A 27,880-nucleotide genomic window follows, 5' to 3' on the forward strand; every position below is an offset into this window, starting at 1 on the left:
TTTATCATTCATCATCGCTATTTATTAGATTTCAGCAACAAAAACAACAGTATCAATAAATACTTGGAAATGCATAAAACATGTACCTATATTTACCACACCATACAATATAATATACAAAATAAGGTCAATAAAGTGTTTACAAAATGTAACTTATCCACTAACAAATGCAACTGTTTTTAAAGGTGACTCCCACCTATTAAGGTATCTCAGTCTTCACTTTCATCAGCGGGATGTTAATTGTGCAACCGAAACACTTGTAAGTGTGTAGTCAATGATACAGATATCTTTATTAAAATAATATATTTTGAATAATAGCATCGAAGAAATGTTTTGCTTGGTTTTTGTAAGCTGGCTTACAGATTTCACCAAGCCTAGCACAAAATGAAAAGTGACCAAAAGAATAAAAACCAAAAAGAAATTTCTTTGATAGGTAGAACTATTATAGGTTACCATAGTGATGAGACAAGCTTCACACTGCACACATGGCAACATATTCATATAACATTTTGAAGAACAAAAAAATAATCATTTCTGTTTTCACTTTATATTTAATACCAATTTTTCACACAAAAGTCTGTAAGTGTAAGCCAAAAAACAACATTCTGGTCCTAATAAGATCATGTGTAACACAACCATCCCATTAGCATGTTAATATAAGTGACCTTATCTTGTATGTAGACACAATTCTTGCATTTTATATTGTCATCTAAAAGACGAAAGATATATGTAAAAACATATAGTAAATCTAGAAAAGCACATCCCTGAATTTTACTGAACAGCTTTACAAGCAGTAGAAATTAACCCATTTCAGTCACTTATGTCGATTTATAGAAAAAAACTTCAACCTGTTGAAAAGTTCAACTAGTCTTATTGAGCATATTGGGGCTGACTAAAGGGTCCAGGGCCAGTTTCTAACACTGAATATGTTCCTGTTGTTTGGATCTGAGTGAACAATGAAATGTCTGTTTAAATATTAGATACTGCATCCTTTAATGTAACGTCAGTTCTGGTATCACATTCACCTTTCAATATTATCACAATCATCTATCTCACCATGTGTAAGTACAATGACTAACTCAAACCTACAAGTGGCAAACTTTCAAAGTACTAAAACATTTATGCAAGAAGATTTTGAAGTAATCAGGAATTCAGTCATCCAAAGAAATATTCCCCACTCGTGTATATAACATCCTCTTCAAAACCCACTTGATAATATATTCAACAATATAATATGTTATAGACTTGACTTTGTGGCTTGTGATACTTTGGACCCTGACTTCCGACCAAGGGCATTGGAGATAAAACTCCCAGCTTCTATTAACTTGTGAATGTTGACCCCCTGAAAATAAAGAAACAAGTAGTTAAAGTAAGTGAGTGAGTTGGGTTTAACGCCGCTTTTAACAGTATTACATTTGAGTTATATGACAGCATGTCAGCATAATAAGGGAGGAAAGCCCTGAAGGAATGCAGGTCTCAGATGTTTACCACTTCGGTGAAACCCACGAGCACGGGTATGGTGCTGACAAACCTGGAAACATAATCGGGGTGAACCGGGATTCGAACCCACAATCATAGGTTTCTGGTGTGCCCAAGGGATGCAACTCTTCACAGCGAATTGCGGCGCCTTAGATGACTGGGCCACCCATGCCCCCAGTAGTCTCAGAACATACATTCATCAGCATTCGGGAGAGACACAGAAACAGTGGAATAGTCAATACTAACAGCAACAGAAACTAACAGTTTTAGTCCACAAGTCCTAAATGATAACATACAGCAAAACAAGGGCCATTTTCTACTAGTCCTTACGATACCTTAACTATTGGGCAGTCTCGCAAGGAAAATAGGACAAGTGCCAATTGCTAATGCTGACTAACTTGATATATACTACTATGTCATGTACGTAGTGGTGGAAAGACTGATGCATATGGATGTAAAGTTGGCTGGTGAGTGATACTATCTACTAGTGATTACAACTGTACATACATGATTAATTAAAACCTGAATTATTATTATTATGTTGTGTGACAACAAACTAAATTCAGACTACACAAGCCATAAATTCACATTAAATTTTGGATATAATGAATGTAATCCTCAGAGCTCCATTGAAGCTGCACATTTGCATAAAATACGCAAAATATTTCACCATTACCCAATTGAGTTGCTTGCATCCAAATACACACACAAATCTTTTTCAAACCCAATAGTATAACAACAATCTGTGTAATTACCCAATATATTATATTCGCCTTGCATAGATGCATTTCTTTACAGATTTTTATGATGCATGCATTACACATACATGAACTTTACTGCAGTGAATAATGCATAAAATGCATCTTGCCCAAATAAAACTATCAATGCTCAATGTGAATGAAAACATGTATGTAAATACTCAATGGCTAACAAATTATCTGGCACCCTGTGTTCTGTGCAATAATTACAGCACTTTATGGAGTGTATTATATGATAAGCAGCTTCTTTAAACCAACCTCCAACCATGTAGAAATGTGAGTAACATTATACTTACAGTTTTGATTGCCATTCCATTCATCATATAGACCACATCTTCTGTGGATACATTTCCACTAGCACCCTTGGCATAGGGACAGCCTCCCAGCCCCGACACTGAACTGTCCACCACACTGACGCCCATCTGGGGCAACAAGAACCTCATTAGTAAACTAGTTACATCTTTTGATTATATGATGCTTTTCAATCCATACTTTTAAAAGCTTCGTAATACTTTCTTAAATTCTTCATCTTGCTGAAATCTAAAACATGTACCGTATTCGACGTAATAAGCGCCTAGGGCGCTCTCAAAATTAGAAATAGGGGGCTCTTATTAGAATTTTATTTTGGTGGAAAAAACAGAGTTGAAAGATAAATTTCGTGGTTTATGCTGACAGCCTGAAATGTTTATATACGACAGATATATTTTTTCAGAATTCAATTGCCCATAATTAAGGGTGCATAAAACACACAAGTGCGTATTATACGCGAATAAATAAGTCTTGTGTACATAGATCAATCGGAAGGGGTGCTAATTGGGATTGTTCACTAGCCAATATATGAGCAATTATCGCCGTGGGCGCTTATTAGAGCGGAGCGCTTATTACGTCGAATACGGTATATGTAAATGGGAATAACTAATTATACTGAGAAAACACAAGCATTTATGGTGTTTACTGGGACATCACATAGTAAGATACCCATTTCAGGTTTACAGAGGAGTAGCAGAAGAGAGAGCATGTATGGAGTACATTAGAAGAGCATATATTATTAGACCCATGTGAACAGTAAAGAGAGGATGTATGGAGTATACAAGGACATCACACGGTATTATACCCATGTCAGCAGTTGAGAGAGGATGTATGGAGTATACAAGGACATCACATGGTATTATACCCATGTCAGCAGTTGGGAGAGGATGTATGGAGTATACAAGGACATCACATGGTATTATACCCATGTCAGCAGTTGAGAGAGGATGTATGGAGTATACAAGGACATCACACGGTATTATACCCATGTCAGCAGTTGAGAGAGGATGTATGGAGTATACAAGGACATCACATGGTATTATAGCCATGTCAGCAGTTGAGAGAGGATGTATGGAGTATACAAGGACATCACACAGTATTATACGCATGTCAACTGGAGAGAGGATGTATGGAGTATACAAGGACATCACATGGTATTTTACCCATGTCAGTAGAAGAGAGAGGATGTATGGAGTATACAAGGACATCACATGGTATTATACCCATGTCAGCAGTTGAGAGAGGATGTATGGAGTATACAAGGACATCACATGGTATTATACCCATGTCAACTGGAGAGAGAGGATGTATGGAGTATACAAGGACATCACATGGGATTATACCCATGTCAGTAGAAGAGAGAGGATGTATGGAGTATACAAGGACATCAAATGGCATTATACCTGTGTCAGCAGGAGAGAGAAGATGTATGGAGTATACAAAGACATCACATGGTATTATACCCATGTCAACTGGAGAGGGAGGATGTATGGAGTATACAAGGACATCACATGGTATTATACCCATGTCAGCAGTGGAGAGAGGATGTATGGAGTATACAAGGACATCACATGGTATTATACCCATGTCAGCAGTGGAGAGAGGATGTATGGAGTATACAAGGACATCACACAGTATTAGACCCATGTCAGCAGTTGAGAGAGGATGTATGGAGTATACAAGGACATCACATGGTATTATACCCATGTCAGCAGTAGAGAGAGGATGTATGGAGTATACAAGGACATCACACGGTATTATACCCATGTCAACTAGAGAGAGAGGATGTATGGAGTATACAAAGACATCACACGGTATTATACCCATGTCAACTGGAGAGAGAGGATGTATGGAGTATACAAGGACATCACATGGTATTATACCCATGTCAGCAGTGGAGAGAGGATGTATGGAGTATACAAGAACATCACATGGTATTATACCCATGTCAGCAGTGGAGAGAGGATGTATGGAGTATACAAGGACATCACACAGTATTATACCCATGTCAGCAGTTGAGAGAGGATGTATGGAGTATACAAGGACATCACATGGTATTATAGCCATGTCAGCAGTTGAGAGAGGATGTATGGAGTATACAAGGACATCACACAGTATTAGACCCATGTCAGCAGTTGAGAGAGGATGTATGGAGTATACAAGGACATCACATGGTATTATACCCATGTCAGCAGTAGAGAGAGGATGTATGGAGTATACAAGGACATCACACGGTATTATACCCATGCCAACTGGAGAGAGAGGATGTATGGAGTATACAAGGACATCACACGGTATTATACCCATGTCAACTGGAGAGAGAGGATGTATGGAGTATATAAGGACATCACATGGTATTATACCCATGTCAGCAGTGGAGAGAGGATGTATGGAGTATACAAGGACATCACATGGTATTATACCCATGTCAGCAGTGGAGAGAGGATGTATGGAGTATACAAGGACATCACATGGTATTATACCCATGCAAACTGGAGAGAGGATGTATTGAGTATACAAGGACATCACATGATATTATACCCATGCCAACTGGAGAGAGAGGATGTATGGAGTATACAAGGACATCACATGGTATTATACCCATGTCAACTGGAGAGAGAGGATGTATGGAGTATACAAGGACATCACACGGTATTATACCCATGTCAACTGGAGAGAGAGGATGTATGGAGTATACAAGGACATCACATGGTATTATACCCATGTCAGCAGTGGAGAGAGGATGTATGGAGTATACAAGGACATCACATGGTATTATACCCATGCAAACTGGAGAGAGGATGTATTGAGTATACAAGGACATCACATGATATTATACCCATGCCAACTGGAGAGAGAGGATGTATGGAGTATACAAGGACATCACATGGTATTATACCCATGCCAACTGGAGAGAGAGGATGTATGGAGTTTATAAGGACATCACATGGTATTATACCCATGTCAGCAGTGGAGAGAGGATGTATGGAGTATACAAACATCCCATGGTATTATACCCATGTCAGCAGTTGAGAGAGGATGTATGGAGTATACAAGGACATCACATGGTATTATACCCATGCCAACTGGAGAGAGGATGTATGGAGTATACAAGGACATCACATGGTATTATACCCATGTCAACTGGAGAGAGAGGATGTATGGAGTATACAAGGACATCACATGGTATTATACCCATGTCAACTGGAGAGAGAGGATGTATGGAGTATACAAACATCACATGGTATTATACCCATGCCAACTGGAGAGAGGATGTATGGAGTATACAAGGACATCACATGGTATTATACCCATGTCAACTGGAGAGAGAGGATGTATGGAGTATACAAGGACATCACATGGTATTATACCCATGTCAGCAGTGGCGAGAGGATGTATGGAGTATACAAGGACATCACATGGTATTATACCCATGCCAACTGGAGAGAGGATGTATGGAGTATACAAGGACATCACATGATATTATACCCATGCCAACTGGAGAGAGAGGATGTATGGAGTATACAAGGACATCACATGGTATTATACCCATGTCAACTGGAGAGAGAGGATGTATGGAGTATACAAGGACATCACATGGTATTATACCCATGTCAGCAGTGGCGAGAGGATGTATGGAGTATACAAGGACATCACATGGTATTATACCCATGCCAACTGGAGAGAGGATGTATGGAGTATACAAGGACATCACATGATATTATACCCATGCCAACTGGAGAGAGAGGATGTATGGAGTATACAAGGACATCACATGGTATTATACCCATGTCAGCAGTGGAGAGAGGATGTATGGAGTATACAAACATCACATGGTATTATACCCATGCCAACTGGAGAGAGGATGTATGGAGTATACAAACATCACATGGTATTATACCCATGCCAACTGGAGAGAGGATGTATGGAGTATACAAAGACATCACACGGTATTATACCCATGCCAACTGGAGAGAGGATGTATGGAGTATACAAAGACATCACACGGTATTATACCCATGTCAACTGGAGAGAGGATGTATGGAGTATACAAGGACATCACATGGTATTATACCCATGCCAACTGGAGAGAGAGGATGTATGGAGTATACAAGGACATCACACGGTATTATACCCATGCCAACTGGAGAGAGGATGTATGGAGTATACAAAGACATCACACGGTATTATACCCATGTCAACTGGAGAGAGGATGTATGGAGTATACAAGGACATCACATGGTATTATACCCATGTCAGCAGTGGAGAGAGGATGTATGGAGTATACAAACATCACATGGTATTATACCCATGCCAACTGGAGAGAGGATGTATGGAGTATACAAACATCACATGGTATTATACCCATGCCAACTGGAGAGAGGATGTATGGAGTATACAAAGACATCACACGGTATTATACCCATGCCAACTGGAGAGAGGATGTATGGAGTATACAAAGACATCACACGGTATTATACCCATGTCAACTGGAGAGAGGATGTATGGAGTATACAAGGACATCACATGGTATTATACCCATGTCAGCAGTGGAGAGAGGATGTATGGAGTATACAAAGACATCACATGGTATTATACCCATGTCAGCAGTAGAGAGAGGATGTATGGAGTATACAAGGACATCACACGGTATTATACCCATGTCAGCAGTGGAGAGAGGATGTATGGAGTATACAAAGACATCACATGGTATTATACCCATGTCAACTGGAGAGAGGATGTATGGAGTATACAAGGACATCACATGGTATTATACCCATGTCAGCAGTGGAGAGAGGATGTATGGAGTATACAAAGACATCACATGGTATTATACCCATGTCAGCAGTAGAGAGAGGATGTATGGAGTATACAAGGACATCACACGGTATTATACCCATGTCAGCAGTGGAGAGAGGATGTATGGAGTACACAAGGACATCACATGGTATTATACCCATGCCAACTGGAGAGAGAGGATGTATGGAGTATACAAACATCACATGGTATTATACCCATGCCAACTGGAGAGAGGATGTATGGAGTATACAAGAACATCACATGGTATTATACCCATGCCAACTGGAGAGAGAGGATGTATGGAGTATACAAACATCACATGGTATTATACCCATGCCAACTGGAGAGAGGATGTATGGAGTATACAAACATCACATGGTATTATACCCATGCCAACTGGAGAGAGGATGTATGGAGTATACAAAGACATCACACGGTATTATACCCATGCCAACTGGAGAGAGGATGTATGGAGTATACAAAGACATCACACGGTATTATACCCATGTCAACTGGAGAGAGGATGTATGGAGTATACAAGGACATCACATGGTATTATACCCATGTCAGCAGTGGAGAGAGGATGTATGGAGTATATAAGGACATCACATGGTATTATACCCATGTCAGCAGTAGAGAGAGGATGTATGGAGTATACAAGGACATCACACGGTATTATACCCATGTCAGCAGTGGAGAGAGGATGTATGGAGTATACAAAGACATCACATGGTATTATACCCATGCCAACTGGAGAGAGAGGATGTATGGAGTATACAAGGACATCACATGGTATTATACCCATGTCAGCAGTGGAGAGAGGATGTATGGAGTATACAAGGACATCACATGGTATTATACCCATGCCAACTGGAGAGAGAGGATGTATGGAGTATACAAGGACATCACATGGTATTATACCCATGTCAGCAGTGGAGAGAGGATGTATGGAGTATACAAGAACATCACATGGTATTATACCCATGTCAGCAGTAGAGAGAGGATGTATGGAGTATACAAGGACATCACACGGTATTATACCCATGTCAGCAGTAGAGAGAGGATGTATGGAGTATACAAAGACATCACATGGTATTATACCCATGCCAACTGGAGAGAGAGGATGTATGGAGTATACAAGGACATCACATGGTATTATACCCATGTCAGCAGTGGAGAGAGGATGTATGGAGTATACAAGGACATCACATGGTATTATACCCATGCCAACTGGAGAGAGGATGTATGGAGTATACAAGGACATCACATGGTATTATACCCATGTCAGCAGTGGAGAGAGGATGTATGGAGTACACAAGGACATCACATGGTATTATACCCATGTCAGCAGTGGAGAGAGGATGTATGGAGTACACAAGGTCATCACATGGTATTATACCCATGTCAGCAGGAGAGAGAGGAGATATAAGACAGGACAGTACATGATTCTGAAAGAACTGTTCTGTTGGGGTCAGCACCAGAAAGAGAACAAACCTACCTGTAATGCAGCAAAGATGTTAGCCAGAGCCTGGCCATAAGTATCATGGCAATGTACAGCTAGTCTGTCCACGGGAACCTTCTTGCTGACTGTTGCTATCAAGTTCTTCATGCCTCTAGGTGTTCCTACACCGATGGTGTCCCCTAGGGATATTTCATAGCACCCCATGTCGTACAGACTCTTGGCAACCTAGGCACACATATATACACCATGTCAAAAAGTCTTTTCATTAGCGGCGACTATCCGGCGCATTTTTCCTATTAGTTCTACTATCACAATAGATTTCCGTGCATTATCAATCATTCAACATACTGACAAAGCAGAAAACATCCCCCAAGTCAAAGATGCAGCTGTTTGCATTGAAAGTTGAAGCAGGTAACATTGATTATTGGCTGAAATCATATTATGTCTATTGATACTATCGAAAGTGTTTCGTGGCATCGATGATAATAAGGGGTATTGATATTTTCACTTGTCATTGATGTACAGTTGCGATACTGCAATAGTTGGATCAATTGTTACACTCCTATCTATCATATACATCTTATGGAACAAAATACAACAAGACTAAGGATCTTAAACTGTAATTCAAGATTACATCATCACGACCATCAAATGAATTCAAGGTATAAACAGTAGTGAAACATCAGAGGAAAAGAAAAACATTCGTAATCAAAGTACATGATTGCAATACATATTTCTTCCAAGAACTTACATCAGCCACTTTCTCTGGGGGAACATCTTTCTCATACGGACACCCCAAAACACAGGAAACATACCTGCAAAAAGGTATTCTCGTAACATTCCAAATATATTGAAAACATTATACCCTTGGGGTACATATTTGTTTGGGCAAAAATAAACCTGTCAAATTGATAGACAGGGATACAAGGACTGTACGGTATACCAGTACACTGCCATATGCTTTTTGAAAGATACGTGTTGCAAATATTTTATCCAGTGTTCCGGCATATTGGGTATAAAAAATGTAACAAGTTTCCTTATCATTTGTATCATTTTACCTAAAATCTACCAATAAATTCATTCACAAATGATGTCTCCCTTATGAACAAGCCATGTTTACTTTTGTATGAAGAAAACAGGACCTGCATGTACAATCAATGCCAATCAGTGTCAAACAGTTTAGCTACCAATACACTGCAATACATATCACATTAGATACCTGTATCACAATATGATGCAATACAATTTTTTGTCCAAAACAGAGCTGAAAGGATACAGCATCAATATTTTTAACCAATGTATGACAGTAAAACTATGAACAGTATCTTGCATACTGATTGTTAAAAATCTAAATGAGTCATAAAAAAAACCCATATAGAAATGTTAACACAACGAAAAACAACACCCATTAAACTGACTTTTGTCAACTGGAGAGTGAGTGAGTGAGTATGGTTTTACGCCACCTTTAGCAATATTCCAGCAATATCACGGCGGGGACACAAGAAATGGGCTTCACACATTGTACCCATGTCGGGAATTGAACCTGGGTCTTTGGCGTGACGAGCGAACGCTTTAACCACTAGGCTACCCGACCACCCCTCGTCACCTGAAGAAATGAAACTAATAACAAAAATGAGTTTGCATAATACTTACCCTCTGACAGGAATGTTGTGTTTCTTGGCCGCCACTGTGACCTCCTCAAACCTCTGAAGACTTTCAGCAATGGAACAATTGATGTTCTTCCTGTTTGTAAGACATGAAACATAGTCAGCTTCAGGCAAAAGAAATAACAGAAACGTCAGTGGAGTTATGTCCCCTACTGATTATTATGGATGGTACTGTTCCAAGTAAAATCATCTGTATTACTAATATATATATGGTGAAATGATTGATTTTATTATTCACTGAATACAATAAATAATACATCTACTGCTGAATTGTTATTGTATTCATGAATAAATATTTATATCCGTTACCCTTTATTCGTGTTGTGCATCGTATTCGCCTCAGTGTTTTCATTGCAGCCCTAATATTATGAATACAAAACAATTCAGCAGTGGATGTATTATTTATTGTATTCAGTGAATAATAAAATCAATCATTTCACCATGATGACAGTTTTAATTTATAATTATAATATTATACATTTATATACCGCACTTATCCAGGTAGTATCTGCTCAAATGCGACAGTAAGCAGTGACCACATCAAATGAAATATATAAAAGAGTTAAAATCGTAAATATTTGATTCTAGTGACCAAGAATAACGAATTCAGTTCATGAAGGGACATGGTTGGATTCACTGAATAGACAAACGATCGCATCCAAAAAGTGAGAGAGATATGACAATCGGTACAGGTAATCAACATAAAAATTGTGAGAATATTCAGGAAATACCTAACGTAACCACCACCCCCTGGTCATAAAATGGACTTGTCCAACATTGCCAAGGTCGGCCTGTATTCAGGGAGTCATCATTATTTAAATATGGGTAAATATTTTTAAAGATTGTACATTTTATTAACATCCTTAGTGAGGCTGGACAGAATGTTGATATCTCATAAAGAACTAAACTTAGTAAAATCTAAATATTTTTTACATTTGTATACTTATCCTGCATTACTCCTTAATGCATTCACTGCTTACTTACGACAACTAGAAGGACAGCGCTGGGAAGGTCCTGGGTGAAGAAATAAAGTTGTTGTTCTCAAGTCCCAATCAGTGGCCTTCCGTCGCTGTCCTGTGACCTTGATGACACCTAAGGTCATCTTCACATCACTGCCTGTCGCCCAAGCTCTTAGAAAAACATACTTTTGAGGTTTCTGAAGCCAAAGTGGGGAGGCAAGTCTAACGACGGGTGGGCCTTAAGCGTAGTAATGCAGGATAAGTATACAAATGTAAAAAATATTTAGATTTTACTAAATTTTTTACTTATCCTGCATTACTCCTTAATGCATCTGTATCGGACGGTTTGGAGGTGGGTCAACCTTCAGAATACAGAAACCTCAATAATTCACACCCTGCAATACGACCCCATTTGGTCGATAAACCGTGAAGCGGAAAAGTTCAGACAAAAACGCCATTACGGTAGGGTTGTTCAAAAATCAAAAACATTGAACATAGGAATTAAAGAGAAATTCCCTATACACGCTTAGTAATAAAGAAAATAATAGCTATTCAGCTAATTCTTTACTTACTGCGTCATAGAGCCGTCGCTGACAAACAAGATTGTCTAATATTCTTCCACTGGTGGCGACTGAGTGACTGCACATGGAAGTTGACTGGCTCTGTATAGGGCGAGTTCATTATTTGCGTCAGTGGTTGGCAATCTGCAGGATAACAACCAGAGGGCCAAACTTCGAACGTCTTTGACATCCTCGAGAGTCACAACGCGAAGGTTATGACTAACGAAAATATGTGTCGAATCTCCAGAAATATCCTTCCGTGATTGTTCCAAAACCACAATTGCCGTGTTGAGCCCTGGTAAGGCTGACACCTTGAGATCTTGAGGGTAATTCGCTCTCGGCGAGTTCCGTTTGATGATCTCGTAGGCCTGAAGGATTACTGCGCGTAACCATATAGATATGGTGTTTGCGATTATGCGACTAACTTCTGTCGTGGACGAACCACGCCTTGTCTTGGAGCGTCGAATGAAAACTCGAACTGCTCGCACCGAGCCCAGGAGAACTTCACCATGTACGATTCCCACAATAGTCGATATCGGTGGGATGGTGAAGAACGGTCGGGTTGGCCTGGTAGTAGATTTTAGCAATAAAATCCCAGCATAACCCTAGATGTCCTGTTCCGTGCGTCCCATGCTCAAAACGGATCCGGGTTGAGTCGACCACATGTAGTTCGCTCACCCGTACCGCCATTGCTAATGCCAAGAGAAACCATTGTTTCCTTGGTGATGTCCAAGCTCCTCACAGCGATAGCCCGTTCGCGGAGCTCTCTATACTATACCGAGAGTGTAACGAAGGTGTCACGCGCTGGGAAGGAGCTTGAAAATGAGGATGCAATGAGGGGCTCGAAGGGGGCCCTCGCAAACCTCGAAGTACCACGTTCAAGTCCCAATCAGGTGGCTGGAACTTGGCCTTCTGATCCTCAAACCTGAATGAGCATAATATGGCCTGTAGTTCCGTGACCTTAATCACACTGTGATTTTCCGGAAACGGCCAACACTAAGATAATTGCAGCCAATTACGTAGTAATGGTGCTACCTTCCAAGTGTTTTTGGGTACGCAATGTAGGAGGTATTCCTCTAGGAATTGTGACGCAATCGTAGGGTCTTGATTCTTTTCTTCCCTGTAAAAAGTCTCAAGTGATCCCCACTTGTCATCGTCGTCTCTGGGAGAGTAACGATGAACTAAAGCTATAGCTTTGCTGCCCGTGTCGAAATAACCCTTCGCACTTAAACGCCTTTTAAAGACGAACCATGCGTGCAGACGTTGGGTGAGGCAATTTTCTGTTGAGGGTGGATGAGTAGGTTGGACCACTGTGAGAGGGGAAGTGAATCGTTTTAGATTTTTCCGAGCTTGACGAACTACCCTCTCGCCGGTTACCATGGTGCGACCAAAGGAGAGATCGAGATACCTTGTCTCCTTGATCCCCTGTAGCACCTTGGGAAGTAAAAGTGGTGGCAGAAGAGTGTTAGTTCTTTGCCCTTCCCAAGTGATACTGAACTCGTCCACCGCCCAAGTCTGCGGATCCGGCAACGGGGAGATATACGTCATGAGTTGGTGGCCTAGGCAAGTAATAAACAAGTCAATGTTTGGTTGCCTGAATTCCTGAAGCAGTAACTGGAATGCTTCTGTGAGAAATTTCCACTCAGTGGGAGCCACCCTGTCTGGACGTGATAAAGTATCGGCCAGTATGTTTCTACATCCGGGGATGTGCTGAACTATGAACCTTAGTCACAGCCGATCCACTAGATGGAAGAAATCTGAATGTCCTTAGAAGTGGAGAGTGGGAGTGTGTTGTTCCCCGATTGCACAGGCACCACACCGCAGTGCTGTTGTCTGTGGATATAGCGAGTCGGGCTAACTGTAGTTGATTCTGCCAATGTGATATAGCCAGAATTAAAGCTTCCAACTCCAAGTTGTTTATGTGCCACTTCCATTGTGCGCCGGGCCATAGCCCTGAGCTTATCTGGTCTTGTAAGTGAAGACTCCACCCCTGAAAGGGGACGTCCACAAACAGGTGTGTATTCGGGGAAAATCCGAATAAACAGACTCCGCAGACATTCATCGCCACAAATTGAGGCTCTAGCTTAGTTGGTAGAGTGATGGCCTTGAGTGGATCCTGACTCCTGATGTAAGGGTTCAGGAAAAAAATTGAATTGGTCGCTGTTGTAAGCGGCCCATGCTAGTTAACTCCTGTGCCGAGGTGATTAACCCTAGCAACACTTGCCACTGGCGAAGTGTGTGTGGTTGGTGTAGAGTAGATGACAAAAGAAGTAGAAACTTGTGCCATCTGTCCCTCGGTACAGATAGGATATCCTGGTCTGTCTTAAACAGGTCTCCTATGAACTGAAGTCAATAGGAAGGAGAATACTCCCGACTTCGCCTCGTTGATTGTCTATCCCAGTTATTGACATGTGTTGATGATACAGTAGATCGCCCTCCATCTACGACTCGAACCAAGTGTTCGTCACGTGTAGATAGTTATTGGCTTCATTACTCCTGTAAATAGCCATAAGTGTCACTGACATGTCAAATGGGAAATACTACCATTGGTAGTGAACCCCAATGAACTGGACCTGAAAAGTCTACGGTTGGGATGGATAGTCGAGACTGATGAAGAATCAAACGTTCGTTGAACACAGAGATTGTGGATCATTCTCATCTTGTCTGGGTCCTTCATGAGTACCAGGTAGGTGTGAGGATAAAACCCCGGAGTAAAGACTGGGTTGTGAACCCACTCTACAGCTCTTCTTACCAACAGTATGTCTATGTTGGATTTTCCCAATCAAACTGTGGTCAACGGTGGGGTTAACTCTACCCTTATACGGACACCATGATATAGTGCGATAAGTACGAAATCGTCCTTGAGACTTGTCTCTGCCACTCCCTTTCTCAGTAAAGGAATGCTGGTCTTCCCTGAGAAACGTGCGTCTAGGCTTATAATTCCCTGACTTGGACTTTCCAAGCTTTTTGGGAACTTGACGTGCGTGTCTGCGATCTGTTCGTTGAACAGGGGAGTAGATGATCAAGGTTGACGTAATAGACTGCCCTTGAAACCAGCATCTCAGTTGGAAACGCTATAAAGTCTTGGGTGTAACGGTAATCACCGTCAGAACGGTCTCAAGATGAATTTTCCTGTGGTCAAACTGACGCTGTAGGAAAAACACCATAGTTTGGAAGTGATCTAATCAGATAGGGTTATCCTCTAATAGATTCTGATCCACTGCAAACATTGACGATATTGGTCGCTTAAATCACGGAGCAAATGTGAGTTTTGGAGAAGGCTTCCTCCAATGACCTCGTGGTGTCCCTCTTATTTACCCTGTTATCAGGGGAGGGCGTTACTGACACGAGATGGTCTGCTTCCCAATCGGGTACATGTGCTAAGCTGATCATGTGCCGGTTACGTAACCGAGTACACTGTAAGCCTTGGGCTAACGTCATTGTAGAGACCTTGATTGATACGCAGACGCTGCGCTCAGCGCAGGTCTGGAATGTTGGAACAGCGCTAAGCTGATCGTGCGTCACTGGCGTCATAGGAGCGCTTGGGTATCAGTCAGACGCTGCGCTCGGCGCAGGTCTATGCTGGATATGTTGGAACAGCGCTAAGCTGATCGTGCGTTACTGGCGTGATAGGAGCGCTTGGGTATCAGTCAGACGCTGCGCTCGGCGCAGGTCTATGCTGGATATGTTGGAACAGCGCTAAGCTGATCGTGCGCCGATTGCGTAATAGAAGTGCTTTGGTTGTAGTCAAGTGCTGCGCTCGGCGCAGATAAATCAGACACAAAGCTCAAAAGTATTGACTGGATCAAGGCTTGTGTCTAATCTACCCCCATCATAGCATCTCGATACGCTGGTGCTGTCGCCGACGTCACAGATTATCATACATGTATCTGGAAGTGTCCGGCGGCTGAAAAAATAGGAGCAGTTACGATACTCACAAAATCCTCCGGTATTGTTGATTTCGGTGGATGGTGTACTTCTGCAATCACAGTCGTCATAATACCTGCCGATAATAACGGTTGGGTGGTAATGACAGAACCATATGTCATTCGCTATTCTGCGATAGTGACATTCCTCTCGTCTCACGACGGAATAACTGCAAAATATGATTGTGAGTAATCTGCTTTTATATAGTAAACTCGTTGGATTAGAGATTTACATAAAAATTACATTTTGAATTTTGGCGAGCACATCTACGTGCATGCCTATGACCGTGGATAAAGAGCTTTGGGCGATTATTCCACGACAATATGTACACCGAGCAAACATAATTATGTTACGCAATTAAACCATTGAAGAAATGGTACTGGAAGAATGCCGTAGAATTGAACAGTAATCTATCGGCAAAAATACTAATTGCAAGGGTATACAATATTTTTATATACGCAATTCAATGTAAACCAAGGCTATTTACATTTAGAGATTGGAGAGCACATCCGCGCGCAAACCAACCAATCGTGGATGATAATCTTGTAAGGTTTTTTCCACGACAATTAGTAAAATGCTCAAAGGTATGTTACGCAATGAAACCCTTGTTGATGAGATAATACTGGAAGAGTGCCGAAGAATTTGAACACTAATCTATCGGCAAATTTATGAGTTGCAAGGATATACAATATTTTTGTATGCGCAACCCAATGTAAACCAAGGGTATTTATATTTTCATTTAGGGTTTGGAGAGCACATCTGCGCGCAAACCAAACAACGTGGATGATAATCTTTGTAAGATTTTTCCCACGACAATTAATACCACGCTCAATCATAAGTTACACAATTACATATATATATGTATATTCAATGTCTGTACATATAGAGTAGGGAAAGGGCCACCTAAGTTGGATAACTTTTGCCCAATCCCGTTGACCATATATGTCAATAAAATATGTTTAAATTAAACACAATTACGCCATTGTTGATGAGGCGGTACTGGAAGAATGCCATAGAATTGAACAATAATCTATCGGCAAAAACTACGAGTTGCAAGAGTATACAATAGTTCATATACGCAACTCAATGTAAAGCCAAAAATACCAACAAAAAACTATTTAATCGCATAAACATAGGTACGCAATAAAAGAATTGTTGATGAAGCGGGACTGGAAGAAAGCCGTAGATTTGATATTAATCTATCGGCAACCATATTTTTAACGAGTTGAAAAAGTATACAATAATTTTAGTATACGCAACTCACTGTTACGCCAAAGCTAGTAATATTTAAGAACATAAGAATATGTTATACATACGTAGCTGAGAATTGTAAACAATATGACTACCTTGGCAGGCAAACGATTGTAACACAATTCAAAATGGCGGCGAACAACAATATTTTGGCGGGAAAAAAGACAAGCGTCTTTTCACGCCTAATTAATTCACATAAAACTACACAACATGGTGAAAGTAATATGAAAAGAATACATCACCCATCGCAGATCAATTTTTAAGATTGTAGACAAACTGAAGGTCTAAAATTAATCCAAAAGGAGAGCTCCGCTTGGACACGTCCTAGCTGTGCTGCGACAAGCAGTGATGTGAAGATGACCTTAGGTGTCATCAAGGTCACAGGACAGCGACGGAAGGCCACTGATTGGGACTTGAGAACAACAACTTTATTTCTTCACCCAGGACCTTCCCAGCGCTGTCCTTCTAGTTGTCGTAAGTAAGCAGTGAATGCATTAAGGAGTAATGCAGGATAAGTAAAAAATAAGTCGTTTATTGTCCAATAAAACACTGCACGAATAACAACTCCCACTCATCGTTTATTTTGCTTCAAGAACAGTCTACCCATATGACCCAGCTGGAGTTATGTCTAACATGTCTCATAGTAGGTGTGAACCAAAGTGTAATTTGATATTATTTTCTTCATGTATATGGCAAAGTTCGCTCCCCTTGACCAGGAACCACATGGTGCTTATGCCTTCAGCATGTACAAGCATGTAGGAGTAAAACCAGTTACCATTCCTTCCCAAGGTTAGAATCAGTATCACCGATAAATTTAGAAATTAACTGTACTTTTAACTATAAACATAATCTATTATCTTAAAACATATGGCAAAACTTGTTTGATATGAATGACTTGCACAAGAAAGCATGGGAGGAAATTGAATTTTGATGGTGAAAGATAAATGTGGTGCAGCGATAGAACTAACATTTTAGTCTACTAGTTCTTAAAATGATAACATATACATGTATACTTAAACATGGCAAATTTCTACTCGTAATTATGATACCTTAACTATTGAGCAGTTTGGCAAGGAATATAGGATAAGTGCCATTTTCAAGCACTGTGATGTGTCCAATATCCATTCCTAAGAGACCACAACATACTCATTAAAGTCCAGCAATAGGACCATTGTCTGTAAATATTCGCATTTGAACCAGACAATCCAGTGAATGACATCAGGACCATCAATCCACCCAATTGAAATACGATGACATGCATCAGCCAAATCAGCGAGTCTGACAACCTGATCTTGTCAGGCGCCTCTTACGACAGGCATGGGTTGCTGAAGATATGTTGTCATGTAGAAGCAGGACCTGCACATGATTTTAGCGAGCAGATTTTACCAGAGGGTTACTTACTTGCTGAAAGACTCAGAGGCAGCGCCAAATATGGCCACTTCATTAGCCTTTGCTGACATCTGTATAACAAGAAATAGAACATAAGGGCTAAACTACTGAGCAATCATGTGGAATATCTAGGATATCCTAAGAGTTAATAAAGATTTAAACATGCTTTTCAATGTGGAGCTATGTTAACTGTAGACATGATAAAAGTGTTAAATTGAATTTCGAAGAGTGTGTAGTGTGAGGTTTCAAACACCAAATTTAGCAGTCAAATTCAGAGGTAACAAAGGTCTACAGTGAAGACAAAATGTTTTTCTTCATTCTACTATGACAAAACTAAGCACAAAGTTTTTGCTGTTAATAGAAGATAACTTAACATGTTAAGCGGCATGGGATTTGTCCAAAAAAGAAGAAGTTTTGTGTGGTTTGCAGATTTGAATAAAGGAAGCACCAGTAATCAAAGCATGTCACACCATACACTCAAAAAGTTTTTTAACTTGAATGTATACAGGCACTGAAAGTGTGTAGGAAAGAAATTATAAAGTTGGCAGCCCTCAATAAAATGAAGTAAACCACGCAAGGTTAGTTCCATACCACACACCACTTATATTGTGACACAATAGATATGTCACTGATACAGAAGACTGTAATAGACTCTTAGTATACACTTTCTATTGTGTTTTCTGCCCCCTTAGTATTACCTTACACATATGTAGGACTCAGGTCTATGGTAGGACTCTGATCCGTGGCTGATTCCACAAATAGGGCAGATATTGGCGAATACTCATATCCATGTCAGATTCCACATATGGGTATTGGCGCATACTCAGATCTATGCCAGATTATCATATAACATTAATAATTGGCAATTTCCATAGCGCTAAACGTTGTATACATGCATATATAGCAGCAGACTATAAATGATCAATGTTGTGATCTTTCTAAATGATTTTTATCCTTTCCCTTTGGAACAACATTGTCAGGTGGAAGGATTTCGTATCAGAACCTTTCTTAAAAACGTTCCCCAAAGGTCAATTATAGAAATAATTTTCTAAGACCTTCAGCACCATCCCCCCATTTGCCGTAGTTATAAAATCCTGAATATTTTCATGCTTCCCCACTTCAGATTCAGAACCTTTTCACAAGGAACTTCTGGGATGTTTTTTTAAAATCATTTAGATATCTTTCTTCTGTCTTCTTCATACTGGTTTCTTCATTTTCTATGGTGTCCAGCTCAATTGTTTTCGACTGATCACTGTTTCTATCAGTAATGGATGTTAAAGTTACATGACATCATCACAGGCAAGGAGTCGTGACATCATTGCAAGCATGACATCATATAACAATTGAACTGAATGCCCATTCAGGGATAAGACATCATTGCAATAATGACATCATACTACAATGAGAGTGACAATGAGTGTTATTATGGGAGAAACATCAAATGCAAAGCAGGTCGTAGATTTGTACCTCACAGATGAAACCCAGAAGTTTTGTGTATCAAGATGTATGGTGCTGACCAACCAAGAAACATCATCGGGGTGAATCTGAGATTTGAACCAATGACCCTTGGAACCAGGGCCCAGTTGCATTAGGAGATCAAAGCCCATGGGAAACAAGAAATCAATTTGTGCGATCCAACCCTTAAGTGGCGCATTAGTGTTTTATTGTACTTTTGAACGTGAAACATGTTTCTTCTTTAAAATTAAATTAAATGGAATCTTTGGTCATATTTGCATATTTTCTGTATCTAAGCCTAGGGCTTAATTTTTGATGAAATATTCATTTCTTAAAAGGTGATAAAACCAATTATAGGGCCCTTAGCTTGACTATGTGCATTCCAGGTCCACATGAACGATAGTACTGATAACAAAAGGCAGTATGTCAGGTACTCACAGCAGCATCAAAACCCTTGAGGTTTGGCGTGAGTACAGTGTAGACCACGCCATCATGCCTGTGTATTCCCTCCATCACTTCAGAGTGATCAGCCATCTACAGAGGAAACATTAGCTTCAAACAAATGGACATTGCAGCTAGGCATCATCTAACTTTTGAAACAAATACCTGTCCTAGAAGGGTACAAGATGAAAAACATTTGGTTAATCAAAGACCTTATATCCATATATATATATATATATATATATATATATATATATATATATATGTACTGTATTCAATATCCTAAGCACCACCTCCAAGATGTGTATTCCGAGAATAAAATCAGCTGTTTATGTGTTTTGAAGCCTCAGTTTAAAGTTTCCAATGGGGGTGCAGGGTTGGGTATCCCCCTTTTTTAAATTAACTAAACATTCATACATTCGGATTTACAAACATATTACATCGCTTTATATATTTGGTAATGTTTTCAAACAAATGCAAATTGCTTTGTGCATGATTTGGGTTGCTAGCATTTATCTAGCATCCACATATCAATTTATGATCACTAATACACAGATCCTCACCAAAACAGCTATTTCTTTGCCTTTTTATCATAACAAATCCTCATCAATATTTGTTCAGTTATTTCACTATCTCTTTCTTATGAATATTGGATGAAATTCTTTTTGTCAGATATATAATGTTCTTTTTCACACAGATCAGTCTCCAGGAAATGTCAAACATTATACATTACTGACAGTTGTCAATGACCTCATATGGACAGTGTTCCCTGCTTTAGTGGATTAAAGCTAACATGAAAAAACTAATAAAATCCTAGACAAGTTTTTTATATTTGTATACTTATCCTGCATTATTCCTTAATGCATTTACTGCATGTTCTTGACAGAAAGAAGAGCTGTTAGAGGTCTTGCTGAAGAAGTTGTTCCAAATGGATGTGTGGCTAATCCCATCACACAGCTCCCACGTGACAAAGGAAAGAGAGGACGTCACATACATCACATTACTGCTAGATTGTAACATCTTAAGACATCTAGGAAGGCAGCTCTGTGACAGGTGAGCCACTTTAGACAGAGTAATGCAGGATAAGTATAGCAAGGATTTTACTAGATTTTTTAACTTATCCTGCATTACTCCTCAATGCATCTGTAGATGTGATCTTTAATAAACTCTCCACAGACTCCCACCAAGGAGCAACAGCTATGTCCGGGATCAAGTGACCATACCTGTCAGCGGGGAAGGAGAGAGTCAGGTATGTGTGATGTCCTTGTATCATTGCAGTAATAAAAATTAAACAGTGTTTAAAGTCTAGAACTTACGTACTGAGCCAATGTGTTCAGCATGTAACATTCTAGTCTGGGGTGATGCACCGGAGACGTCGAAATGTTGGCTCTGGACATGTGGAAGCGTCAGCAGCACCTTGTGGCAATGACCTGCTGAGCAACCACAAAAGGGCCGACATCTCGCAGGTAGTGTCTGGTGAACGCCAGCAGCAGCCTTTCATAATGGCACGGGTGGAGCCGTTGAGAAGCGCCATGGTAGAGGTGTCCGCCCGGATCTCATGCTGATTGTTGGCTCAGAGAATCCAGTCCCGCAGCCTCATAAGCTGGAGTATGATGACGCAAAGCCATAGGGCGATCATGTTGCGGCTGACTCACACCTGCAATATCGTAGATACCAGGGTGAAAAAGCAGCAACCTTGTCCCCGAAGATTCTTGGAGCATCGAATGAAGCATCGCAGCACCTGCACCAGACATGGTAGAAGTTCCTGTTCATCTTCAACCCCCACTAGCAGTATGGTGAAGGATCTATCGGGCTGTCCTGGGAGTTGAATCTTGGCTATGAAGTCCCAGCACAGCCCCAGATGAACATCTCCATGCACTCTGCGCTCAAATCTAACACGGGTGATGTAGTTCACTAACACATGCCGCTGTTGCCAGAGCCAAGAGGAAGACGGTCGACTTGGTGAGGTTGTAGTAAGACACTAAGTGGAGTGGCTCAAAGGGCGTGCCTCTCAGCAGGGTAATTACCACATTCAGATCCCACGCCGGGGGTCTGAACTTGTCCTTCTGGTCTACCAGACGAAAGGAGAGTAACAAAGCTTGGAGTTGCAGAATCTTGGTGATCTTTCAAACTATCAAAAGTGCCAAGACGGAGTTAAGGGCCACAAGGTAAGTTGCGATGGTTCTGTCCTTAAGAATACACTTGTGGCACAAGTGAAGAATTGGGGTGACTAAGAGGCAGGGTCCTGGTGCTTCTCCTTGCAGAGACTCTCAAAGGAGCGCCACTTGTCATCATAAAGGCCCCTGGTAGAAGGACTGTGCGCAAATGTGATTGCCTTCGCCGCCCTTGCTGAGTGACCCTTGGCACTTCATAGAGCTCTTCATAGATGGACCAGCCATGAAGATGTAGCCTGTCTGGAGTCGGGAGGGGACGTTTGCTGTGACTGTGAGGGTGGATCAGCAGGTTTGGCCAATCTTGTAGTTGGACATGGTCGAACAACTGATGCCTAGGCATCGATGTAAGGGTAGGGGAGGTCGAAGCTTCATGCAGTAGATATGGCTGAATATATAGAAAACTTTGGTCTGTAAGATCGTACCGAACAAAGTAAGGTGGTCATTTCTATCCCCTGGTCATATGGGCACTCCCGATCTTATATCGAGATGATGATGAAAGGAGGTGCTTCGTTAGATCATGCTGAATGTATAAAATTCTTTTGTCTGAAAGATCATACCAATGAAAGTAAGGTGATCGTTTCCATCACCTGGGCACCGTATAAGCGATCCCATTCTTATACCAAGGGACGATGAGGCGTGGTGTCTCATAACAGCGCATGTTGGCATCAAATGTCTACTGTAGTTAGTGACTCGATCACATTGATGTACAGCAACAGGCATCTGGTCGAGTGGTTACAGCATTACGTACAAGTAAGCATGCAAACCAATCCTGTGTTGTGAACGATGATCTTGAGGTGGGTACCCCGAAGCATATGCCGATTCTGTCAAATGTTGAATCGGTCGTGAAGTTGTGATCTTCAACTTTGGTGCAGATTATGTTTACCAGAAAAGAGAGGAAGGGAAAATCTTCGAGAGTACTATCGTCCTCTCCATGGAATCGTTCAGCCAACATTGATAGACAAGGAGAATGGGTGGGACCTTTCACAGAACCCTCACCACGAGGCCAGGCGCTGCCAAGAGCTTGAGGAAATGTTGGACCTCTGTTGTATATAAAAACCATTTGCATGTCCAGCGACCGCTCTGAGGGTGTGAGGATTGATGGCCCTGGGGATGTAATCAAGTGGTCTCATAAGCCTGTAGAATGAGAGCATGTAACCACAGGGAGATTGTGTTACGGCTAACTTCTGTCTGCGAGGTCATCCCGGGTGTGTGTTGTGTCTGCCATCTCCAAAGCATGGATGGGATCATCGTCCTTCCTCAACCGAGGAACCTTGAAGTTTAACGGTGTCTTGTTAATTCACACACGGGCCAGCTTCTGCTGGAACATGGACTGCATCATCTGCAACCAGGAGGGATCCATGAGGCCAATCTCTGGGTCGGTGGCGCCAAGGATGGTCATAGAATCCTGGAGGAGTACTGTCGTCTCAGGAGTAGATATCAACGTTGATAGAATGACGCAGGAAGGCTGATCTTAGAGGGGTAGACGCTGGTATTTCCAGCCCGAAGAAGATGTAGTTGCTAAGGCAAATGGAGATGAAGTAGTCCCAGAGGAATAAGACATCTTCATATTAGCTTGTCCACAAGCTTACTGTGAACTGCACTACAAAGAAACCCTCAGGTACTTGGAGAAGGCTCTGTGAGAGAGGTGTATGCAAATGCTACATTTGTAGCTGTTGAACATAATATTTATCGGAGCAGTCCAGACACAAAGGGTGGGGGTCCCAGCCATTTGTTACCGAGGCACGGACTACAGGACATAAATCTGCAATGAAGCAGAAGGTGTAATCACGATGCGTACCCATCATGATTGTGTATGTATGTAATATTCTAAATCCCAGAACACAGAGGTTAAGGGATAAGATTACGCAAAAAAGGTGAATAAAACACTTGGATAACACTTCGGGAAGCAGAGGTGCAACAAAGTATAAGAAGTATCAAGCAACACAAAGACTACAAATGCATGACATGCAAAAACTTGACCACGAAGTGAATTCAAAATGGCAATTGGAACAAAATGCCTGATATTTACCGTGACCAAAAGTCACCATTCAGCGTTATATATTAATGCAATGGTAAAAATCATATGTAATATATGAAGACACAAACCATAGGAAGGATACAATTTACACAAAACAATAGTGTTATAATAACACACAAAGGATTGTAATGGATAAAGCTGACAGCTCAAAACTGGTGTCTGTACTCTCTGAGTGACAGCAGTAATGAGATGATACGTGACTTCATCACTTCTGTGGTCACGCGGGAGTTGTGTGATGTGATTAGCCACACAACCAGTTGGAACAACGTCTTCTTCAGCAAGACCTCATACGGCGCTTCTTTCTGTCAAGAACAAGCTGTAAATGCATTAACGAGTAGTGCAGGATAAGTTAAAAATTATCATGCATTTGAAGCAGATAAAGCAAAGCCTTCAAACTTTTTCTTAAATATTTTGACTTACATGGAGATATCAAATGTTGTTATCAGTTTTCAAAATTAAGGTGGGTTATGGGTCCTTGAGGTCTCTTACAGTGTTTGAATCCAGGGACCTTGTATACCTAGAATATTAACATAAGGGTCATGACAACAATGGAGAAGGACCCCTTAACATCCATGGACCTAGTATCATGATAAGGCTCCCATATGTTAACATTTCCATTCAAATATACTAAAGAAACATATCAAACCTGAGGAACCCATTTGGGAGATACAAAACTTGTAACTTCGATCACCGGAAGTCCAGCTTCTGACAAACGATTGACAAACTCAATCTTGGTTTCAGTTGGAACAATTGTCTGTAAAAATAAGAAAGCATGTGTTTGTTTTTATATGATAAAATAACACATACAGCTACAGATGATCATCAGTTACTAGTTAAGTGGTCTGCTACTAATCTGAAGTAGAAGAATTTAATTTCGCCAAGTAAGCATGGTAAGCCTATCGATAATCATGAAAATATCTAAAACTTGTCCATATATATATATATACAAAAATACACAAAAATTTACCAAAAATAAAGATCAATAACATTAAGGACGCCTTTACTTTAATGTTTAATTTTAAACATTGTTATACTAGATATATACATGTAATATATGAACATTAAAAACTCTTAAGATGCTTCATGAAAATGTGTTGCCCTTTACAAAAATGTGTTGCTGTTTTCATTTCTAAAGTATAGACAAAGTTGTTGCCATTTTCAGAGGCAAATCATGGAAATTATACCATAAAAATTGTGACATTTCCAACATCATGATTACCTTATTTATACTTGACATGATATACATTTGTACTCTTATCACTGACCTGTTGAACATTTCAACCTTACACTGAACACATCTTGTAACATGTGTAAGCTAACTTAACACATGTTCATAATCAGTGATAGAAACTAACAGTTTTAGTCCAATAGTCCTCATAATGATAACATATAACACAACCCTTATAAAGGGCAAATTTCTACTAGTCCTCATCATGCTCATAATACCTTGACTATTTGGCAGTTTAACTGGCAAGGACTGTAGGACTAGTGCCAATTTCTAACGCTGATAATGATAAAAGATAAGACAGATTGAACATGTAGAAACTGAAACATCTCCATATTTTTATAATACATTTTCAAACCTTTTCATTTTGAAGACCATCTCTCGGCCCAACCTCAACTATTTTAACAAAACTTGGTAACCCAGCAATCTGAAGAAAAAAATAACATGGTACAAGTTATCAGTTTTTAATTTCCACCAAGCATACTGACATTGCTGATTTCAGCTGCATACATAATTGCATTTTAAGCATTCTGATGGCAAGATATTATATTTTTATTTGTGCATAACAACTACGAATTCATGAGACCGTTTGGTAAACTACAGTCTTGACTTCATTTTTTATTTCACATCATGTTCTATATCAATTATACCGTTAACCAGCACTATTATCTACGATATACACATTATATAATGTGTTTATACAAAATATACAACCACCTCTGGCAAGAAAGACTAAAAAGTGGACATACTTTTTTCGGATTTCAATTAACTTGAAAGTTGATAAAAAATTATTCAGATACCTTAAGCACATCTAACCCTAAGGATTGTATTTAGGGGCACCTAACCCTAAGGAATACATCATAAAGGGTTGTTTGACTGGCAATAGGTGCCCAACCATCAGGATCAAAGAGGCATGCAAGATCTGTGAAGCACAAGCCACAGCCAGCAGCCTGAGCCAATTGGGGCCATAAGCTCATCCCGTAAACAGCATTGTTGCCCTGTTTTGTCATGTAAGTTACTGAATTACTAAACTAACTTATGATTTGATAAAACTTTATGACATCGAGGTGCTTTGGAATGAACACTGTAGCTTCATACTTCAGTTTTTGTCAATGCTAAAGAACACTGTGACAGGGTCAAAATAGCTATCGCAACTTCAGATGAGTATCAGGTGATCCTCTGTATACGTCTTTGGTTTACGTTTCTACGTGAAAATAAATACAAACAAAGAGGAAATAAATTATCCCTGGCAAGTTTTCTTTTCCATGGGCATCTTCATTTGAAATATAAAGTCAACTAAAGCTCGATTTGTTGACCAAAGTGGCTAGCGTACGCCCCGTAAACTGCAATTTACACGAACTGCTGATGACAACAAAGAAACTCACTGAAACCTGAGTTAAATGTCTACACATGTGTTTCCAAATCCCTAAAGTTGATTTGACAGAAAATCGACCTGCGATGGAGGCCGCCATGTTGGCAGAACGCAGCAAATAATTCGCAGACGAGAATCTTTTAATTGGCCAAAAATCATACAGGCAAACACAAATTCTGAGTACAATTCAGCACTTTTTCATCATAACAGAAAACAACATATTTCAAATATCGACTGGCAATAGTTTTTCTCAGCTCCATTCAAAAGTTTACTGAGCAGTGTTTAAAATAGCAACTTCAAAGTGAAACGAAAGAACCCCTGCCAGATTCGCAGTTGAAACAAAGGACGTTCCAAAGGAAGTGTGTGTGTGTGTGTGTGTGTGTGTGTGTGTGTGTGTGTGTGTGTGTGTGTGTGTGTGTGTGTGTGTGTGTGTGTGTGTGTGTGTGTGTGTGTGTGTGTGTGTATTCGTTCTACATAATAATACATTTGCGTATATTTCAGCAGGGGTGTACTTGGGTGTTTCTATTTGTAAGTCATGGGTGACTACTGAAATATGTATTATATAAATATTTGTGAATACTTACGCGAACTGTTCTTGTTCTTCAGCAGAAGTG

The 27,880-nt window shown here is 40.3% G+C and overlaps 1 protein-coding gene across 1 annotated transcript; it reads right to left on the minus strand.

Annotated features, from left to right (window-relative positions):
- Positions 1–27,408, minus strand: LOC124139690 (hydroxymethylglutaryl-CoA lyase, mitochondrial-like). Its single transcript, XM_046506951.2, has 10 exons — positions 27,280–27,408; positions 26,253–26,321; positions 25,316–25,423; positions 20,455–20,550; positions 18,574–18,632; positions 10,462–10,551; positions 9,560–9,623; positions 8,845–9,033; positions 2,534–2,659; positions 1–1,342 (listed from the first exon to the last, which is right to left on the minus strand). The coding sequence occupies exons 1-10, from the start codon at positions 27,364–27,366 to the stop codon at positions 1,238–1,240; spliced, it is 993 nt and encodes a 330-aa protein (XP_046362907.1). The 5' UTR covers positions 27,367–27,408; the 3' UTR covers positions 1–1,237.
- Between the last annotated feature and the right edge of the window lie 472 nt (positions 27,409–27,880).

The sequence above is a fragment of the Haliotis rufescens genome, unplaced genomic scaffold (assembly GCF_023055435.1).
Source record: "Haliotis rufescens isolate VD_foot unplaced genomic scaffold, xgHalRufe1.0.p SCAF_1, whole genome shotgun sequence".
Classification (NCBI taxonomy): domain Eukaryota; kingdom Metazoa; phylum Mollusca; class Gastropoda; order Lepetellida; family Haliotidae; genus Haliotis; species Haliotis rufescens.

Bases quoted from the DNA above. Each gene is read 5' to 3' on its own strand.
- LOC124139690 (XM_046506951.2), bottom strand. From the start codon at position 27,366: ATGGCGGCCTCCATCGCAGGTCGATTTTCTGTCAAATCAACTTTAGGG. The intron at 9,624-10,461 runs GTAAGTATTATG...ACCTTTTTGCAG, and splicing joins CACAACATTCCTGTCAGAGG to GTATGTTTCCTGTGTTTTGG. The intron at 9,034-9,559 runs GTAAGTTCTTGG...ATGTGTGCCTAG, and splicing joins CCCCAGAGAAAGTGGCTGAT to GTTGCCAAGAGTCTGTACGA.